This window comes from Poecilia reticulata, chromosome 19 (assembly GCF_904066995.2).
Source record: "Poecilia reticulata chromosome 19, P_reticulata-male-v2, whole genome shotgun sequence".
In the NCBI taxonomy this organism is placed as follows: Eukaryota; Metazoa; Chordata; class Actinopteri; order Cyprinodontiformes; family Poeciliidae; genus Poecilia; species Poecilia reticulata.
The window spans coordinates 22,931,294-22,954,291 of NC_088848.1; the positions used below are offsets into that span (position 1 = coordinate 22,931,294).

At 41.1% G+C, this 22,998-nt stretch overlaps 1 protein-coding gene across 6 annotated transcripts in view; it reads right to left on the reverse strand.

Moving 5' to 3' along the window:
* Positions 1–22,998, reverse strand: part of bahcc1b (BAH domain and coiled-coil containing 1b) — a 91,836-nt gene that overhangs the window by 45,900 nt on the left and 22,938 nt on the right. For all 6 annotated transcript variants that reach the window (XM_081600168.1, XM_081600166.1, XM_081600164.1 and 3 more), the window contains exon 2: positions 22,779–22,998. This exon is cut by the window's right edge and continues 163 nt beyond it. In XM_081600168.1, coding sequence (XP_081456294.1) covers positions 22,779–22,950 — 172 coding nt within the window. In that variant the 5' untranslated portion in view covers positions 22,951–22,998. The remainder of the gene's footprint in view (positions 1–22,778) is intronic.

Sequence of the window (22,998 nt, forward strand, 5' to 3'; positions counted from 1 at the left end):
GCCACCCTTGTTGTCACCCCAGCTGGCGACTATGAATTCAATAAATAGTTATGGGAAATCGAACGTTAAGCGCACAAATCTCTTTTTTCCGATAACATTGACATCGCAGTAGGTGTCAGGTTACACAATGTAACCTGACACCTACTGCTGAGTAGTGGGAAGTGCGAGAGAAGGACAGAGCGCGAGGCAGCAGCATTGATATGGATGGATATAAATTACTGGACTGGACATTACGTGACTTATCATGCGCCACACATGCGCCATTGCTGTCCTTTGAGTCAACATTATGGGTGGTCAGGAAATTACCACAGTCACGCAAAGAATCTGAAAAATGGACGCAATATTTAGCGGTTAATTCAACCCTATGAATTAGATAACAAGAACTTCAGATTTAACAGGTGAGGAAAAAGTTTTAACTTAAAAAAAAACATTGAACAAGTGAGTAGTGGGTCAGTTATGCTAGCCTAACTGTTGCTGGCCTTCTATTGACTTTGATAACCTTAACATGTGCTGCGCAGTTCGGTGTGTTTTGGTTCCGTTAGCACTAAAACAGGTCAACCCGCCCACCAAGTCATCAGTAGAGCAGCTGTTTAAATCAGCTAATCAACCACCGCTGTGCTCAGGCGAAAACTTATTAATAATGACAATATAGACATCAAGCCTGACAGCATAATGTAACAGACTGAATGTTATATTTAGGTGTTTTTGCTACTTTTTTGTGTGGGTTTTTTGGTGTTGATTCCCCTGATCGGTAATCTCTGCTCTATCTGCTCGTTGAGTTGTTGTCTGTCGGACACACTGAGACTTTACGCTCTGTGTGTCGCGTAAAGTTGACACACAGAGCGAGAACAGGCAGAATAGAAGTGGTGTTTGGATCTTCACCTGTTTATCAGCTTTATTGTACCTTTATTGTGGCGCGCTGTCTGCAGCCGCTGCAATTCCTAAAAGTTAAACAAGCGACAAAAACTGAACTAATCATCAAACTACAGCTCCTACAGCATATCTAAAATAAAACGATTGACCAATATATGAGAAATTTGCCCCTTCTTGCATCTTGACAGAACTAACAGACACAAAATTGTTTATAGATTTGTGTCACGGATAATTTATCAAACATCAGTTTTCTCCTCTTTATTTTAAGTCGTATTTAATAGATATATCTGATAACAAATGATGGCGCTACGAATATTTTTGTGACAGATTTCTGCTCGTCCTGCATTGGGATAAAATGGTTTTCTGGACATAATGAATCACATAGTGACTAATAGGCACTGTCCAATCCAGTAATACATATTAATTAGCAGGAGTATGAAAGACATAAAAATACTTAACTATACTATATTAAGAAATTATATTTAATCCTCAGTGCTTCATGAAGCTCATTTTGAAACAATGCAAGTTAAAAACAATATTTTGCAACAAGTAAATCAAGTAAATTAAGTCCAATATTAGGTCTGTGTAAGCTGTGTAAGTTATATATATATATATATATATATATATATATATATATATATATATATATATATATATATATATATACACACACACACACACACACACACACACACACACACACACACACACACACTGGCATATGCTGCCACCCCTGAAAAAATCCCTGGCCCCCTCTTGCCACCCCATAACTATTTTTCTAGATTTTTCTAGATTTTCTCTGATTGTAACATAATGTAAAGCTTTAAAAAAAGGTTGCTTTTACATAACACCGCCCCTTTAAATTGGTTTGAACTATACTGGAAAAATGTAATCATTTCGAAAATCTTGAAAGGATTAAATTTAAACATGACCAAAAGCTTGATCTTGTTCACAAAACAAAGCAAAGTTCAGTCTCAGCAAACCGAGTTAGACGAGTGGGTTTGTTCGAGTGGCAGGGTAAGAAGGCAACAAATCCGAATCCACAAGGAATCAAGTAATTAGCCACAGGACACTGAGAGAGAGAGAGAGACAGAAAGAGAGAGAGAGGCTGGGGCGGGGGGGCGGCTAGGTCGTTACCCATAAACGCTGCGTCGCATCAGAGCCAATTACCACAACCACAACAGTCCACAGTGGAGTCACTCACACACATGTACTGTACCCTCACCTCAGCTACATTGTGACGCCCTGACAACCACAACCACAAGTGCCTTCAGCTGTCTGCCAGTCTTTCTCTCCAAGAAACACACACATAATGCACACATGTGCACCAACACGCACACACACACACACACACACACACACACACACACACACACACACACACACACACACACACACACACACACACACACACACAAAAGTGAGAGGGCATGGGATAAATCAGAGCTGGATGGAGCAGTGGTGTTATTAGCTGACAAATCAGGGAGTGTGTGTGCCTATTTGTACAGCTGCTACCCAAGCATTGAAACATACACACACACATCCACGGTTTAAATGTAGAGCCCCCCCACCCCCCCTCTTTCTCTTGCTCTTGATATTTTCCCTCTCTGTAGTCATAATAAATCGAAGAGGAAAAGAAAAAGATCCATGGAGACATTTATTTTCTCTATTTGTTCTCACTCAGACAGGATATTTTTACATCTTTCTTTGCCCCCCTCCCAATCTGTTCTTGTCCAACGTACATCAGCAGACTTGTAGGCAGTCATAATAAAACGCCGATTGTATAAAGCTGGTTTCCCAAGGCACACCCCCCATCCCGCTTACTGTGCAGACTGTTCACACACACACACACGGACACACACAGGAAGATCCACACTCCCTGTGTGGTTCATCATTTACTACGTCGGTGAAGAGAAATAAGGTGGACGGGTTAAAAACATCAGCTTCACCTGATGTCCACATTTTCCTCCTTCTTTTTCTGCTCCCTCTTTTTCCTATCACCGGACTCACACACTCACACACCCTCCCTGTCTGTTTTCTGTTGGCGAGTTGATCTGAAAATCATATTTGCCCACTCCCTCTGGGTTGCCGATATTGAAAATCACACCATAGGGCCAGTCGCTAACGTAAACCTAATTTCTCTCTCTCCCATTCGTCTCTTCCTGGACTCTTGTTTCCACCTTTGTTTCATCCAAATCCACACACACACACTCGTCCTCCCGTTCCGTCTGTCGCCACCGCTTCCTTTGGGAAGTTCCCATTGCCCCCCCAAAATACCAAACTGCTCAAATAAATCAGCAGCAGCTCATCTAAAAAACACACGACTGCTTTTTAATTTTGTGTACGGTTTCAAACATCATACATAAAAACACATCATATTTCATATTTCTCTTTGTGCATATGTTATTTATAATAAATACAAGCTGCTGACTGTGGATGCAGCTCCATTCAGTCTCCGCAGTGGTAATTAAAAAAGAAAATGTGTTTGCAATGCTTCCCGTTTTCCCAGCTGGCATCATAACTTGGAAAATTGTGTCAACACGAAAGCAGCGAATCCTCCAGTGTTGACAATCCGAGGTAATAAAAAGCAGAATTATGAGTTTTTATTTACACTCACGCAGTCGCCTGCACTTACAGTGAACAGGATCTGCTTCGGTTTATTTATGAATGGCTGAGATTTGTCAGGAAAAGGAGCCATTTAAAAACACTTAGATGCTGTTTTTGGAGAAAGCCCGATCTGGACGTACGCCTCGACTTTCTTGGTTCTGTTGCTTTGGGGGAGATTTTCTTCTTTTGTTTGTTTTTATGTTTTTATGTCTAAATGTAAACAACTTACCAAAAAAATATACATAGAACTTTAGAGTTTGATAGGGGAATATTTTACTAAACAAAAAGAATCGTTTGGAACCAAAAGCTTAATACCCACACCCATATTACATGTCTTTTCTCTTAAAATAGCCCTAATAAATAAATGCAGGAAAAAAAACTACAAAAACGTGAGACAGAAACTGTGCTGAATGTGTCCATTCTTCTTATTTCCATAAAGAAGTACTCAGTGCTTCTTTGTTTAACCGTCTCCTTTAAAGACACAACCATAGAGTGACATATTCCTTTCCATAACTAGAGTAAGTATTCTATCTTTGCTTTTACTTTTTCGTGAATGGAGCCACTAGCAGATCTGTAGCTGCCGTTAGCTCTGGTCCTCTTGCCAGTGATTCAGGATTTAGCTGCTTCTCTTCTGTATTTGAAGCCACTGCTGGAGCTTTCACTGTCATGTAATGTGTAGATTTTCTGTCTCAGTGCTGCTGTGTTTAGTTGTGTAGCATTCTTGGATAGAGAAATTAAAAGAATATGTGTGAAGTATGCTGTTAACTCTGGTTTTTCTGTCTCTTTCCTTACAGCAGGTGATCATCCATTCCTCCAGTCAAAAAGAAGTTGTTCTTCTCTACTGTTGCCACATGCTTGTTAATTTGAAGCAATTACTCAAAGCAATGAACTGGGCTTCTCTAGATATTTACCTTTTAACCAATTGGCATTTTTTTAGCTACATAACCTTCATTATTTCTCACTGACATTTTACTTGAAATGGACTTTTGATTTGGACTAATTTGAGTCCATATAATTACATATGAACCCTATTGTTTGCCTTGTAGACTGAGTCGGTGCTATATAAAGTATGAAAATCAACTGGAATGAGTTGACTTGAAATAATGTGTAGAGTAAAACAGAAAGGGGAACGTTACAAGGTGGAACTACTGACAATAGCAGCTGAACAACAGTTTAAGAAATTCAAGAAAATTGTTGAAACCCTTCAAAGCAGCTGGGTTTGCACTGCAAATATTCACATCCGGCTGTTCACCATGTGACTCATGTGATACACTAATTTCAATATAGCCCAAAAATCACCTTCTCCTAACAGAAGACCTTTGTATCAAAAAATCTGACTTTTTTTGAAATTGCAGTGTCCAGTAAGCAAATTTATTTTCGGAATTCCAATTTGAGCAATTATATGATACCGAACAAGATTGTTTCTGCATGTCTTATTTTCAAAATCTCGTGTTAGTAGATTTCTCAATGCCATTAACAGAGAGAATCTGCTGCATGTAACCGAGGTACAAAAACTAGCTAAAAGAATACGCAACCCTGCATCTTCTTCTATGGTGCTTCAGCAGTTACTGAAGAACTGACGAGTGCTTCGTGAATTCAGAGTGAAAGAAAACAGCACAGCGTTTGAAAACAGGCCAGACCGTCCGAAGGTCCTTCATAGTTTTAAAGAGGGAAAGAAAGAAGGAAGAGGATGACAAAGAATGAAAATGGAGAGAAGAAAAGGGAAGCTCCAGAGGGAGGGTTGTTAGTGGTGATAAACCAATGTCACACAGTGGAAGAAGCAAACAAGGATGAAGCAGAGGAGTGATTTCCTTTGTTGCATCTCTCTGAATGGACTCCTGCTGATCAATAGACACACACAAACACACACACACACACACATACGCACACATACCTGGAAGGATGGTGAGTTAAATCAATCTCCATCCAATTGAAGATCAATATCCTCTTGTGTCGTATTGTCACATTTTCCAATTAACAAAAGCACTCTGTGCTTATGCTGATATACTGAACTCTCTCTGCGACACACTCATACACTCTTGGACTAGTTGAGACACCTCAAGAGTCTGAATGTGCAGCCTCAATGTGTGTGTGTGTGTGTGTGTGTGTGTGTGTGTGTGTGTGTGTGTGTGTGTGTGTGTGTGTGTGTGTGTGTGTGTGTGTGTGTGTGTGTGTGTGTGTGTGTGTGTGTGTGTGTGCGTGCGTGTGTGTGCGTGTGCGTGTGTGTGTGTGTGTGTCAGAGGTTTTGACTCTCGTTAGCTTGGCTGTTACGCTTATTGCCGAACACTTGGCAACCTCTCGTCAGGCCGACCCTTTCATGAGCCTCCAACCACCAAGAGCCCTGGCACCGAGCCTCCGGCTCTGTGTGTGTGCACATTTGTGTGTGAGTGTTTGGGTGTGTGTTCAGGGGCAGGAGTCAAGCCAGACCTTTCTGATCTGTTTTGACACCATGGCATTGCGCAAGTGACAGGGCTACTCAAACAAGTCGGTTGAGGAAAGCGCTTAGAAACCCCTTCACACACACACACACACACACACACACACGCACGCACACACACACACACACACACTCTCACGCACACCCACAGGTCCATAAAAGCATTGTGGCACTGGGGACATCAACACATTCAATGTGTGAGTAAACGGCAAAGCGGTGCTTTACAAAGAACACGCTCAAGGCAGAAGAGTGGTTCTTTTGCTCAACTTGATCCAGATAGCATTTTCCTCCTGCTCTATCTCATTATTCATCAGTGATTCCTCTTGACTCATTCATGTTCCAGAAAGAGGGAGCGAGAGAGAGAGAAAGAATGGTGCACAAGCAAAGCATGGCATGTCGCCTGGGACAAGCAGCCATGCTGAATCACATTACAGCAGGAAGAAGAGAGAGGACAGAGAGAGAGAAAGCGAGAAAAAGATTGGAGGGGGAGAAAAATGAGATGAAAGAGCTACAAATGAGAGATTTCCCTGTGAGGCGCATAAATCAGCAGACTATGAACAGCAAAGCCTGACTCCCAGGCTGTAGACCCGAGCATCGCCATCCACCACACACACACACACACGCACCCACGCACAAATACACACACACACACACATCTCTCTCTCTCTCTATGCCTTCACGAGGCTCCGGTAGTTAAGAATTGTAACTCACTGCATCTACACTTGTGCTTTTATGACATTAAAAGTCCTTACGCTCAAAAGAAACAATTTGACAGAGCCCACTTCACGAGAATACAAGAAATAATTCAAAAGAGAAATTAAATGCACAAAATAGAGGGGGAAAAACTGTACAGGATTGTACCAAATGCGAGACTGTTGGAACAGACTAAAAAAAGAATCTAGGTGTTGCTCAGAGTTTCCCGTCCGCCCCTCGGAAGTCTGCTGACTGCGAGTGAGGAGGAAAATGTTTTTGACCACAGACTTAATGGACACCACACAGCCACCCACCCGCAACAGAAGGAAGGACCATTTTTGGTCATGGAGAGCAGAAACTCACAACAGGAGAGATTCTTGGGAAGCAGGAAAAGGGTGCGGAGGAGAAGGTTGTCAAAGTAAGTTTTTTCATGTTATAGCAGAGAAAACAAGAGGACCTGGGTCATATGAGACCGCTCCTCCAGCTTGGGCCAGAATGAGACACATACTCAGTTCAGGGGTACACACACTAACACACACAAGGCTAATGAAGAGCATAAGGCTGCTGATGTTTAAGGAGAGCCTAGAGTGAAGGTTGACGATGCAATTCCATCTGACTCGTGTGTGTGTGTGTGTGTGTGTGTGTGTGTGTGTGTGTGTGTGTGTGTGTGTGTGTGTGTGTGTGTGTGTGTGTGTGTGTGTGTGTGTGTGGAGGGGGGGGAGGGGGGGGGGGGTTTGTGCACATTTGTAATGAAAACACAACTACTGACCATAATAAATTGAAGGTGTGTGTGTTTTATCAGGACGCCAGACTGAACCGGGTCCAAACGAGACCACCTCGCTATGGGCAGAGTGAATCTCCAAACCGAATGCAACTGAAGTTAACCACTTGTGAAATTTTACAACTTTACCTTTTATTTTTTTTACAACTTTACATTTGGCAATCTGCAGTGCATCAGCTTTTAATCTCTACTACACACCCTTTTTTATTGAAACAATATACTTACTGTATGACTCCCTGCTAACTGTATGACTACTTATGAGTCAAAAGAAAGTTTATGGCAGGATATGATGACATACTTAAAGACAGGGAATGTGATGTTCAATATCTCTTTTGATGGTATTTCAAACTACATCTTGTACAAGCTTAATATTTTATATCAGAAGTCGAGACTGATGAATTCATTAGAGAATCCAGAGGATGGAGGCTGGCAGAGCGGATCGGATTACTAATGTCACAGTAGAGAGATGAGCTCACTCATCAAAATTGTGATAAAAATGAGTTGTTTGATGAGGTGGGATATGTTGATAGGTTTGGTCCTGAGTTACAAAAAAAACCTAAGACAAAAAAAAAAAACATGAAGGTATTCAAAGGCTAAATAAGGCTTTGAATACCTTATTTCAGAGTCTTATTTGAAATAAGGTAATACAAAGTCCCTGTAGTGTTGGAAGGATTTTAAGATATTTTAGCTCTTTTTTTGTTTTTTTATGTTGCTGTTTCCAGGCAGCTTTTCTATTCAAAGGCTCTGTAAGAAGAAGCGAGGAAATGTCTTTATACCAAGAATTTAAAAGATATTTAACAGGTGACAGTAGTTAAATATTTAGAGAATTAATTCTAATTATTTCCCAGATGGTTGAGGTTATGGCAGTGCTAAGAGAAATTTAAAAATGGATTAGATAAATCAAGTATCCGTATAGGACTTCACAAGTTAGCAACTAGCTAATCATCAAGGATCTTGTGGAAAATGTAAAGACATTAAAGCAATTAAATTCAGACAAAAACAAAGAATGTTTTGTTCTTTTTTCATGTAGTGGTCATGCAAGTTTGATTCAACTGGTGTCCTCAAATTATATCTTTATGACAAAAGAAACTCTAAAATGTTTTATTGTCAGTCAACAGTTTTAGAAAGAGGCACCAAAACTCAAGTTGTTCCAGTTTCCATATATAACCATAGATATGGTTTTGACTGTATTGTCTTTCAGATTTCTCCAATTTAGATTCAGTTTGAGTCAATAACTGAGTTGTAATTGTATAATTTATTCAAAAACACACATTTCAAAGCAAATACTCTAATTTTTAGATGAACTAGCACAAACAATTGCTAACAATGAAGGGCAGACAACAAACTTTAAATGCTATCTAGAAAATGTACAGCGATTCAAATCTGAATTCAGTCAAAAGCTAGATATGTCTTCCTCCTTGTGGTGTAGTATTTTTCAGAAAACTCAGATTTAGACAATAAGTTGCTTTAAAAAACAGGCACAGAATAGCTAGTAATATTTATTTTTTTTAGCTAACGCAAGCTAATGGATAGGTAGAAACCAAGGACATCCAACAAACTCCACACATGGAAAATGTCTCAGTAAAGACTTAGTTCAAATAAGCCCTGATATGGTTTTTCTAATGCAGCCTGTCTCAGCAAACCTGAACTACAGCTTGGCTCAGACTGTGTTTATGACATATAACATACTCATTTAAAAGCAAGTAGAGTTTAGATACGTAGCAGTCAGCTCAGAGTTCAGCAACTTTTTCAATTCAAAGAGCCAATTTTCCCCAACTGCTACAAGATCTAATATGGCTGAGTCGCAAAACAAGACAGATTTTAGAAACATGTTCTAATTAAATAACTTCTGTTGAAAGTTAAAATAATTCATCTACCTATTGCAAAGCAAAAAGAAACAAAAAAAACAAACAAACCAAAAACGTCATTTTATAGAATAAGGCCATAAAAAAGAAAAATTAAGAAAGATATGAAGGTCACTAAAATATATAAAAGCTGAAATAAAAAAAAAGGTTAAATGACTCTTAAAAGCCTTGTAGCGCTGGTGCCTTTCTATTGTTGATACTCTACGCAGATGTTGCATATAAACATACAGATGAACTGCTAAAACCAGCCTTTTTTATTACCTTTATAATTAAAAACACTTCTTATTTGGTTTCATTTGAGCCACAGTGGAGGGGCCAAGGAGCCACATGTGGCTCTGGAGGTTGCAGACCCTGAAGCTCACAATGTAGGACGGTTAGCGAATTCCACACAGGGCAACTTTACAGACATTCAAATCAAAATCCATGAAAAGAATTCCTCTTATTGTTTTTTCTCATTTAATAATGTTCAGAATCTCAGATTTAGAATCAGTTACTGTATTGTAAATGCTGTGTTTGTTAAAGAAAATTATGCTGCTTTTGTTATTGCAGCTCATAATATATCAGCAGGTTAGCACAATATTTCTGGGCTTCATTAATTAGGCTTCTAATTAATGAAGCCATAAGCTTGATGCTCTCCATATTTCCCCTTCAAACCACTTGATTATAAAAATAAAACAACAGACCGATCTTGATGAGGTTCTACAATTTACGTCAAAAATAAAAAAAAATGCTGCAGATGTAAATCATCTGCAAAAATAACAAAGAATAATTTGAAAACTGACTCCACTCCAACTGCCTGGCTCTCTCCTATATGGCCCAAAACTCCTTTATTGTCTAATAAGCAATTATACATGCTAATTTACTAGAGAGCCTTTGAATAGTGTCTAATAATACAAATCCTTATGCTAGAATTTTTAACTGGTAAATAGTAATTTTTATTCTAATAAACTCAAATCACCATAAGAAATATAAAGTTAATTTATTCTGAAGGTCTGAATACGAAAACTGAATTCAGGCTTCAACATTCATCTTAAACTTAAATTAATTTTTTAAATATATATATATATTTATAATTTAAAATCTTACTTAGAAAAAAGGAAAAGCAAGAAGAATTTAAATTCCAAACTTTCAACAGAATTTTACAAAAATAAAAAATAAATGACAGATGTTAAAAATAAATATATATTTCTGTTCACAGTTTTGTTCTGTTTTGTGTGTGTGTGTTTGTGTGTGTGTATGTGTGCGCGTGCGTGTGTGTGTGTGTGTGCGTGCGTGTGTGTGTGTGTGTGAGACATTCACCAGAAACCTCTTTGCTTTTTCTCCAACTGTTGCCCTAAGGCTTAAAGGAAACAAAAGTTTTGAAGCTATTTAATTTTTTTTTTTTTTTCTCTGCTGCTGCAGCCCAAGATATGCAGCAGCGGTGCAGCACAATTCGGCTCCGGCTTAAGTTAGCTTAAACTCCAGCGGAAACAAACACACCTACACAGCAGAAGTGAAGGAAGAGAGCGGCTGCAGCGGAGGAGACGACATCCTTCGAACCAGCAGACCCAGATTTAACCACATCCAAGTTACCAAGCATCCATCCCACTGAGGGATCCTGTTGCAAACACTCAGTCCTCCCTGCCGGTGCTTAAACTGGTCATACAGTAAGGTCTGCCAGCAGCACCAGACACTGTGAGTTTCCCTGCAGGGATCAAATATCACATTATTATTGCAACATGCTACTTGCAAGCCATCTACAGAGCGCTCACACCACACAGAGTTACGGCTCAGCATCAGCACAGACTGAGTGTGTGTGTCTGTGTGTGTGTGCAAGCGTCTGTGTATTACCCTGCACACGTGTGTGTTCAACCCCGTCATCGTGCCGTATCGCCCTCCATCATCGTGAGTCGAGGGGTTGTGGTTCCTAGAGAAGCACTTTACTTAAATTAGACCCTCAACGACTCGACGTGCAGGTGTCGGTGTGTTTGTGCCTGCGTCGCAGTGTGTGTATACGCCCGTGTCTTTCCAGCACGCTGACTGTGTGGGCGTCAGAAAGTGAGTGCGCCATGTGTGTTTGTGTGTGTGAGAGAGAGAAGGAGAAGAAGCTGAACAAGAGAGAGGAACGAGATCAGCAGACAACGAACATAGAGAGAGAGAAAGAGAGAGAGGGAGGTGGGGAGAGAACAGGTGAGAATAACCCAGTCTGACCTTATTTCAGCTCTTTATATTCCCTCATTACTGTAATGTTTACACAGGAATGAAAGTTTATTTGAGAGATCAACAGAGAAGAAATGAAAAAAAAAGACAGAGAAGGATAATAAACAAAAGGAAACCATGGAGAAATGGAGACTTATGGGGTTAAGAAAAGGAGTGGAAGTGCATGAGAGCCATGAACGTCATATTAGGGTTGTGACTAATGATTATTTTCCTTCTAGTTCTGGCGTTTCGATGCAGTCCTCTTATTTATTCGTTTTTATTTATAACGTGCTGCTGCAGAAAACAGCAGAGAGCACCAACTCTAAATGTGTGACGCCTTTAAAAAGCAGGAAATCCTGGAGCAGATGTATATTTGTTGTGTTGCTTTAAAATCACTATAATTATTCAGCTATTCTCAAAGTTTGCTGAGCAATAAACAAACAAATGATTAATTTATGAGGCCGTTATGTTGATTTTTAAACAGGGCTGTTTTAGTGCGTATTAAGTAAAAACTCCCAACAATGTGAGAGAACCAAATTAATGCTTTTAATGCTTTTTCTCCCCACTGCTGAATTTTTATAAAGAGATTTTGAATGAAAAACAAATATTTCCAGTTAGAAGTTTCTATAAATGGATACTAGGCTTATTTCACATAAAAAAAAGCATACATAGTGCTTAGTTTAAACAAATGAAAGACGTCCTCTTGACCCTATGTCACCCTTTTTATCTTTTTATCAATGATGGGATTCATTTTTCTGCAAACCTGAACGCATAACCTTTAGTAATATATGGGTCACTTCATTTGTTCATAAAAGAAAGGATATTACACAATAAGTTTTAAGAATATAAAAGATTTTAAGCATATATCACAAAATCAAGATACCCATTATTTTTTGTACATAACTGCAAAATTTGATTGTTTTTGCAATTTTCTTTTATGTTACTTAAATTGTTATGCTAATTTCAGACATCTATTGCTGCATAACAACTTGCAGTATGTTAAATATTACCCAATATTAACAAGGTTGGTACATTACCTGGATTATAAGTTAATAATCAACTTAGTAAATATTAATGTAAAAAATTGATAGTTTTTGTGCTGCACTAAAAATGTAGAATTTTATCTGGATGGTGCTTGTCATCAAGACTGTGAAGATTTGAATTAAGTATATTAATTAATGTAAAATTAATCTTTTATAATAATTAAATTCAAACAACTCTGAGCGTAAGTACATTTAGTAACAAGTCCTAAAAATATGGCTGCTATGGTAAACTTTTATTGTACCACTTGGCTGGAACAGATTCAAAAATTGTTTTACTGTTTTAGTGAAGTTCTACAGCTTTATGACTAAAAAGTTCCCTTTTTTTGTCTTTCTGACAAAACAGATGAGCAAAATTATCTCGACACTTTGTTCATTTTATTCCACTGGCTTTTTTGCAGTGTAGCTTATTTGACTTGAAAAACGCCAGCGTTGACAAAAGTGGAGGAAATGCGGTAAAAACGCAGATGACACTAATGATGAAGCAGGAACAGGTAGGAGCGAGCAGCGCGCTCCGGCACAAAAAAAAACAACTTAAAAAAATAGTACAGCGTCACACAAGCGAGGTGCCTGTATTATGCATGCACACATGCATTCCAAATCTTACCAAAACACACATCAAATACAGGCTGAACAGACAGTAGGTGGTTATTAAAAAGACTTGACAGAAAAACAGAGAGGGGAAGACGAGACACTTTACCAGCAATCAAAGATGCAGAGTAAGAAGCCACAGAGGTAGGATGAGAGAGAGAGAGAGAGAGAGAGAGAGAGAGAGAGAGAGAGAGAGAGAGAGAGAGAGAGAGAGAGAGAGAGAGACAGCTTCTAATCAGCCTGGATCCAGAATTTAGACAGGCACACACTGAGGCACGAGTAGTCCCAGTAGGATTAGGACCTCCGTTCTCCGTATGTGTGCGTGTGTATGCGTGTGTGTGTGTGGGGTGTGTGTGTGTGTGTGTGGGGTGGGGCGGGGGGTGCGGGGGGGGGGTGCGTGTGTGTACGTGTGCGTGTGTGTGTGCACGCGTGTGCGTGCGTTCATGTGTATGCACGTGTGTATGTGTCCCATGAGACTGATTAGCCATGAATGACTGATGACGGATCTTTGTTTTTTTTTTTTAAGACTCTCTTGCCCTCTTTTCTTGTTTCTCTTCTCACAACCCTCAGCTCGGGCAAGAGTTTGGGAGAGGGTTCGCTCATTCACGTACGCACACACACACACACACACACACACACACACACACACACGCACGCACACACACACACACACACACACACACACACACACACACACACACACACACACACCCACACACACACACACACACACACACACATGCATACCGAGTCAGACACACAGCTGCACGCAACTCCATGTATATTCAACAAAAGGTTCCTGAATATACTTAATGCTTTCATGTGAGTCACTGTGTAACGATCCATGCTGTTCCACACAGCTGCTTCTCTCTCTTTCTTTACTCCTTCACACCCACACACGCAGAAACACACACCGATATGTACCTATTTCCCATTTAGAGCACATTAGCTGTCTTTCACACCAAATACTAAATCTGTTCAATCCGAGCTTCCAGCAGCAGCAGCAGCAGCAGTAGCAGCAGCAGCAGCGTGGCTCATGAAAAGCGAAGGGCGCTGCGTTCAATGGGCCGTTCGACAACTCTGCATCCTTTAACCTCACCTCCAGATGAACCTGCAACCCCCCCGCCTCCCCTCCCGCATCCATTTTAAATGCCTGACAGCAAAACAAACTGGACATAGACTGGCCTGAATGGAGCCCATTACAATGTGAATGAGGCGAAAGGGGTTGAAATGACTGGAATGGAGAAGAAAAAAATAAATAAAAACCCCACGACAGCTGAGAATGAAGCGCCGCGTTGAGTCAAGCAGGTCAGCTGAGTCAGGCACAAACGTGGCCTGTGGCGGCGCAGCCCTGGCTCAGGTGTTGGTCGTGATAAGGGGGTTGCAGCGGTTTCGGCCATGTCGCTTAGAGGCTTGTGGACCTGCAAGTCTGCAGAGAGCGTGTGATGCGTCTCTGCGTCAACACGGAATTGCCTTGGCCCCTCTGAACAGGAGCAACGTCATGAAAAACAGGCAATTAAAGCTTGTGTTAAAGTTCCATTTCAGGCATCGTGGGAGGTTTTCTTCATGCATTCATGTCTATGACTGAAAGCAGCGCCTTGTAAAAGTATTGACGTCCAGTTTTTCAAATTTTGTGACCTTAAAATTGGAAACGTCAATGTATTTCATCAGGATTTGATGTGACGGAGCGGTACAAAGTAGGGAAGCATAATGGTACATGGATTTTTGTGGCCTGTGTTTGTGTCAAGACTACAGAACCACCTTTGGCTGCTGGGGGTTTTACTGTCTCTACTGACTTTACACATTTAGAATTAAGTTATTTTTTCCTCATCTTCACACCTCCAGTTGAGTCAGAATGGATGAAAAGCATCTGATGTATGTTTTACAAACATTTTGAAGTCTTGCAAACCCAAGTGTCAGTTGGACTTGGGTCAGGACTTTCAAAAGCCATTCTTAACACCTGAGCATGCATTGACCTAAAGGGTTCTTTTGTAGTTCTGGCTATATGAAGACTTGTTCTCCTGGAAGGTAACTTCCAGCCTAGTCTCAAATATTCTCCAGATTCAAACTCTCCACTATGAATACAGAGAGTTCAGGGTGATAGTTTTCTTAACTACAAACCATTTTGCATTGTGACCAAATTATTTTGTGTCATAATTGAAATGTTTCGTAATATGTAAACAAAAATGGAGTGGGGTCAGCTTGTAGCGGTTATAGGATTTCTCTTTTGTTGCTGGTAAAAGACCATGAGCCATTTCTCCCAATAGTGCTAGACTTGTACATCTACTTTGGTTGTATTTACCCAGAACGCCCTGCGCTGTTGTTTGCTTCATGCTTCTCGAGCGGTCTCCAGTCCATTTGATTTCACATATATGTTTGGACTCACCAGAGTTCACTTCTACCAAACCTAAACCTGGATGTTTAGGCGGATCAAAAGAATTCACTTTTTTGGTCCACATCAGAACTTGATTGCTCATTCACACCTCAAACACATCAAACTTTCTTGGCAAACAGACTAATGTTGGACTAATCGCGCTAGTGTGAATGTGCCCTTAGTTACCATGCACCTCTTTGACTTCCCTTCTTGACACCAGGCTGAACTGTTTCAACAGACCTCTGAGTGAAGTGTTGTGCGATTGGTGAGAAGTTTGTTGGTGTGTCTACCTACAAAGATTGACAAATGGCTGAAGTTTTATGAATGGAAATTGCAAAGTCGTCAACAGAGGAGTATGTCCATAGAAAGGTGTGGCGCTTTCTTACATGTATTAAAATTCAAATTCAATTCAAATTCAAAAATACTTTATTAATCCCAAAGGGAAATTAAATGTTGTTGTAACTCATTAATTTAGATTCGTCAAAGAGTTAATGAAGATGGTGATGACTGTTGGCAGGAAAGATCTTCTGCAGCAGTATGTACTGCACTGAATCTGAAGAAGCCTCTGACTGAAGATGCTCTGCCTTCCCAAGATAGTCTTCTGAAGAGGATGGTCAAGGTTGTCTATCATTTTCTTGATCCTATGTGGTGTGATGTATACTGAAATGAAAGGGGTGTCCAGATGTGGTCTGGCACTGTGTGTGCAAGATGCTTGCGAATACAAACTGAACCACGGGGGCCTTCAGTGGTATCAAAGTAAAGATGGCTGAATTCTAAGGCACAACAGACTTTTCAAAGTTATATTTATAAAAATTATTGATACCCAACTCTGAATATTCCTACCATTTCATGATTATGCAGATCATTGTGTTGGTTTTTCATAAAATCCCATTAAAATGCATTGAATGTCAACATTTTCATTGGATATGAATACTTTGCAAATGTATTTGCAAATGAATGCGAGCGGCACCTCTTCCGACACAGAGCAAGAAGCTGCTTTAGCCTTGTGTTTAAAACATCATTTTTCCTCTCATTCCGCAAACTTCAAAGGCGCCTCACTGAGCTCTCACTCCCTGTTGCCAAATCCTCCAAACGTTTCTGATTTAGTGAGCTGGCCGCGGGCCGAGCTGCCCCGGGACGGCCCGTTAACAACCGGCCGTGTGGTGGGGAGAGAAAAGGAGAAGGGAGAAACAAACAAGGCAGTGTGGAAGAGGGGGGAGGAAGCAGACCGAAACTGAGACAGAAATGAGAGAAGTGCTGAGAGATGCAGGCCTGCTAACAACACAAGGAACGAGAAAGGTTGCAGAGGGAGGCAGACGGAGACGGGAGATGGATATAAGAGGTGTGGGGATCGATTGAAAAGGGAGAAGAGAGCAGAGGCGAGCAGGGAGGAATATGGCTCTGAGGAGAAGGAGGAAGACAAGGAGGAGGAGGGCTGGAGCACCACTCGAAGAGCTGAGAGGAGCGAATGCCCTGGTGAAGGGGAAGTGAAAGAGGAAAGCAGAAGGGGGAGGAGGAGGGAGGAGCAAGGAGGAAAGTCTGGCCAGAAAGGGAAAGAAGAACAGAGAGGAGAAGAAGAAGAGCGAGAGGGAAAGAGGTGACCACATGGACACAGGAAGTCTGGCGCTTTCCTCTTACATGCCAAGTCATCAGATGGCGGTGTGTGTTCACACCCCAGAGATGTCGCAACCAAACGCACCCCATTCCCTTTCAAATGACTGCTACCAACAATAAGCAGCTGTTCTCCACTTGGAAGGGAGCTGGAAACGAGACAAAAGTCTTTCTGTCAGAGAGACACTGGCTCCTTGGAACAAACGTGAGTGTCGCTGCCCCTGCCCCCCAAACGCCACCATCAAAACCTCCATAATACACTTACACTTTTTCTTTATCTCTGCACTGATACCAGCCCTCAGGTGGCCCCAGTCTCTTACTCTCAGGTCAGTGTGATTAGTTGTAGTGATACACTCAAGAATCCTTTTAATGCATTTGCATAAAGTGGAATTTGAAATGGAAATGATTTTTTGTAGCTTCACAGGACAATTTCCTGACAATGCTGGACCTCAACGCTGAATTCCTTTTTTTTTTTTTTATCTGATTTGTTTGTCACACTTCCAAATACATGCGACTTGTATGTGATCTCCTTTGTGAACTGGAAACAACATGAAAGTGTCCCACATGCGCAGTAGAGGATGCAGTAATGTAGTCGCGAACGGACTCAGTGTTTTGCCAGCCCCCATAAAAAAGAACTAGTGCTCAGTGTTTGCGGAAGTAAACGTGGATGCTAACGGTAGAGCATAGCTTACAATTTTGAAATTGTTGTCCTGCCAGAGCAGCACAGTAACAACTTAATTCTCATATGGTCCGCCATGGTGGTTGTTTTTCTTTCCGCTTACACGTATCAGTGTGCAGAAATAGTGACATTTGTTGAGTAACGATGACGTTAAGGTCGGATTAATGCGACTTGGCCGTACAGACAGGTCAGATTTGAAAAGATCGTATATCGGATTTAGGAACACATATCCAAACGGCCTGGGTCCCATTGGGTGGGTCTGTCAGTCAAACACTTCTCACTGCGGGGCAGTAGAGGACAGTGGCTGATTTTTTTATTTTTTTTTGCTGAGGTAGATATGATCGGCTTCACGTTTAAGTGTTGGCCCATCACTGATCTCCCAAAATGAAGAAAATCATTTTGGGAGATCACTATAGCAGATCACCTATAGCATTACTACTGCTATAGGAATTTCCCGGAAGTTTTGTCGCCACTCTATATAGTGCAACATTGGGATGACATGCTGATATTAGCTGGGTTATAAATTGAGGTCGTGTAGCAAGCCTGCTGCCAGCTGCTTTACTGATGTGTTTGTTTTTTCATGACCAAAAATATTTCCAAGCATACAAATTTAGCAGGTGGCGAACTCTAGCAGAACTCGGCAGCAGGTGAGGGAGAGACTGAATTATGCTTGCTACAAACTGCTGGAGAAAACACGGACCACCCCCAGCACTTTGTCAGGTATTGTGACTTCAAACTGCATACACTGGAGAAATTGTGTTGACAGAAAACACACAATTGCCACATTTTTGAATGTTGCCACATTGATTGTACTCTTCTTTTTCATTTGCATCATCATGGTGTCCCCACAAACATCAGTGTGCTGTAGCATCTCCAGCACTATGATCAAGTGTTGTCAAGAATGGTAAAAGTCCACAAATTGACAAAATACAATACATGACACTTGACAAATATTCCCCATACTAAATCTTGCACAAAGCGGCCCCATGTAATTTTGATTTAAATACAAATTTTTAAAAAATGCATTTTTTTTCCTAAACCATTGTCTACTATAATTTCTTCCTGCCAGCTCAGTCCAGTTGACCATTGCACAGTATTGATTAAATTTGGGTCAGAATCAATTTTTTTCCTCCCTTTTGAATTAAACCAAGTTGACAGTTTACACTCTTCTCCCTCCAGCCTTGGCTTGGCTGGCCGCAGCCCTCACCAGCTGTCTCCTCCAGGCAGGGGGTCGTCTGGCACGCTGCACCCGAGATGTGCCCCTTGTACCCAGGGTAGAATGGGTAGGGGTTTGGGAGCGGGGGTGGACAATTCTTCTGACTGGGATTTATCCACTGACTACTACTGACTCAGCTCTCTGTGTCCCAATCACACAGAAACACACACTCACACACAAACAGGCAGGCGTCTCCTCTCTTGCTTTCACTCACTCAGACTCTTAAGAGGAGTAGGATACGCTGGCCTGGGAAGTCGGGGGAAGACGGCTACTGGGTGCTGTCAGGCAGTGGTAATCTGACTGGATTACCAACCAGGTGGAAAGATTCAGACCATCTCCTTCCCACCCACTTACACCCCCATCCCCACTTCTCTTGTTCTTCCAATGCCGTTTCAGCGTTGCTCGTCATCTCATCGCTTTTCTGGCTTAACACAATGACACGCACTCACCGAGACTCCCAAAATTCCATGCACAAAAACAGCAAGCACGTACAGAGAGGAAGTAATGAAGGGGTGTGTGTCGCACACGCCGGCGTTATGATCAAAGTCAAGAAACTTCCAAGAGCCCACGAGATTTTTTTTTTCCAGGCATGATCATGATGAGCGGATAGGGGCGCAGATATTCGGCACAGGATCTGGAGTTTGGTGAACAAGACTCAACATGAAGGGAATCAGAGCAAGAGAGAGGGAAGACACAATCAACTGGGAGGTTATCTACTCTGACAACACAAGGAGGAACTGAGAATATGAACCCTACAGAGTTGAGAATGAGTGTTTGTGTAGCATGACACTAATGTAAACTCCAATACGAAGTTACACACACACACACACACACTCCCACACACATACACAACCATGTAAACAAAAACCGTCTGCTGTCTGGGAAGTAACACACCTGTTCAATGACAAGCACTGCCACTCCCTCCACAATACTGCACACCTGTGCTACTTCAGGCTAAACCTAACGCTAATCTCACAGACACACATAAATACACACATAAACACACACAGTGAGGCGACTGCTGCCAGGGGCTAACATCACAGAGCAGGGGAAAAAAGAAGAAAAAGGGAGAAGTGAATAAAAGCCAACAGGGTAAAGACGGGGAGGAGAGGGGGAGTCAGACAGACGGATGGACAGACACAAAGGCTTTCCCAGCGCTCCTATCAGTAATCTGAACGCCTGCGTAATATCATTGTGGGGCTGAGTCTTATGGCACTGGTATGCGTCTGTCATTCCACCACTTTGTCAAGAGAAACCATATTCAAGCAGACACCATGCTGATCTAAATGAGAGGCTTCGGCAAATTGATGGATTGCAGGTTCTCTGGGATGTGAAGAAAAAGCAGATCTGGGGAGTCTATTTTTTTATTTTTTATTTTCTTTGAATTTCTGTAAGAGATACAGCGAGTCTGGTGAGATGTGGATGGTTGGAAAGTGCTGTGTCTTTTTTACTAAAATCTGAAACAACCGCCCCCCCGCCCGCGCCCCCTCAGCCCCCCATTCCTCCTCCTGCTCTTCTATGCCCAACTCCACATCATATCTACCCCCTGTGCCGAGGCCTAGGGCCAGGCGTACAGCTCCCCAAGTCTCTAAGGGGGGTGAGGACAAAGGTAACCCCCCCACCCCATCTCATCCTAACCTCAAACCAAACACACACGTACACACATGTACCCAGCTCCCCCACCCCCCACCCCTAAACAACAATCCTCCATGCCCATCATGTCAGTCAGAACCCCATAAGGGACATGCATGGAGAGTCTGAATATGTGGAATCTCAATACAGTGTCATGCACCTTGAGACGCAGTGAGAGGCCCTCTTGAATATATTTCAATAGCATTATCACCCTAAATTACAATGCTTACTCCCTCCTGCCCCTACTACACCCCACCACCTTTTAACATTACCAAATCAATTTTAAAATGGGCTGTAATGCGCTGCATGCCAGCGAGCAACAATATCAGTCAAATTGGCATTTCAATTGTTTTGCAAGACAAATGGGAGTTAATGATTGGTCCAAGAATGACATGGAGGGTTTCTTTTGCTTCAATAATTTTCGTCAAATTTCAGAAAAAATAAATAAATAAATAAATAGGCAATAGAATAGCTCATCATGTATGTTTAAAAGTAATCATTTAGATTCAGGGAATCTGAATCAAGAAGCTTTTTCCTTTTTTCTGGCATGCATGCTTCCAAAAGCAATGACCTCCCCTTCCCCCCAATCATTATTAAAATCTCCACAATTATATATTCTCCATTACAACACAGATTAGGAATTAAAATTAACATGAAATGTCTATAGCTTTATATAAAGGCTGCACAGCAGGAGATGTGATACCTGACACACTTAGTGTGTGTGTGTGTGTCTATATATATATATATATATATATATATATATATATATATATATATATATATATATATATATATATATATATATATATAAATTTGTGTCAGCATATAGACAATTTATTTTTTAAATCCCAGCCGTTTTCTTATTTTTTTAACATAAAAACACATATAAACAATATACCGTTTGTTGACCGGTATATTGTGAGGTAGTTCATATTTTGTGTATTATACAAATATGGAATATAAAAGTATGTGAAGATGAATTCACATTTTTAGAATGAAGCCTCTAGCATATATAATTCAAATCACTCGGTCATGTGCCTAGGTCATTAGATACGTCATTTCAGGACACCTTATACCATTTATATATATATATATATATATATATATATATATATATATATATATATATATATATATATATATATATATATATACCATAACGGACAGGACTTAGTTTCCAGTACTGTTTGACGGCTGCTGTGTAAAGCACAGTTGTATGTGAAGACAGAGGCGGTGTGTCCTACACACACCAGCAGACACACCGGACTCTCGGTACCAGTGTCTCTTAAAGAACCAGGTCCACTTCAAAATAACAATTCGCGGATTGTTCTGTCTGAACGGGATCCCGTTCATCCTGTCACTCCAATGTTTTTCTATATGCAATTAAAGATTTCAGCAATAATTCTCTTTCTTCCTTTTTTTCCCCTCCATACACACACACCCGCGCGCGTGCGCACCCACACACAAGCACGCGCACATCTACTCATACAGACACACACTCCTCCCTTATTGAAGCAGGATACCAAAGCTACTTGTTAAATCTAATGCATGCACTGTCAACCCATTCGCACCCCGTCACGTCCCGCTCAATATAGAGACCGGATTTTCTAGTATTACCCACAACTCCTCTTCACCCCACATACCGCTCTAAGATTGGGACCAGTACACACCAGCATGTGACCCGAACCTTCACCTCAGAACGACAAAATTTTACTTTGTAACAAATTGTTGTTTTTTTATTAAATGAGCCGAATGTTGTCTTTTTTTATATTATCAATTGATGAGTCCTGTATAAATGTATGACAAGAGCGTGCTGCTGTTTATTAATATATTATTGCATGAAACTAAATCATTCTTGATTTTTGTTTTTTATTCTTCTGAGATTGAAGTACAAAATAAATAAAATACCATTCTACGTCGTAAATGTGAAGCTGGGTCTCGTGTAAAAACGGGCAGCTTTCTGCGTTTGTTGCGGAGCTGCGGCCGACAAATAATCTTCTCGTTCTCTCCCTTTGATCATCACAGAAAAATCGCAGATTTCCCTTCTAAATTCTAGTTTCAAAGTTGTTTTTAAGTCAGCATTAAAGATATGCAACAGCAAACGCTGAGAAAACTATTGCATCAAACTTTCACACAGCAAAAAAAATAAATAAATCAAAACAAAACACACACAAAAAACAAGCGCGTTTAGAAACACCGACCTGAGTGCGGACCCATGGGTAGGTGGGATGAGTAGTATTTCCCGGGCTGGAAGTGCGCCGGGTGCTGCACGGAGCTGTGGCCGCCCGGCGCTATCCGAGACGCGGCGCTGTGCACCAGGGCGCTCCGCTCTGTCAGGAGGTGGTGCGGCGGGGCGAAATCGCGGCTTTCCATCCCGATGAGAAGCGAATAAATCCCCACAAAATCCAAAGTAAAAGAAAA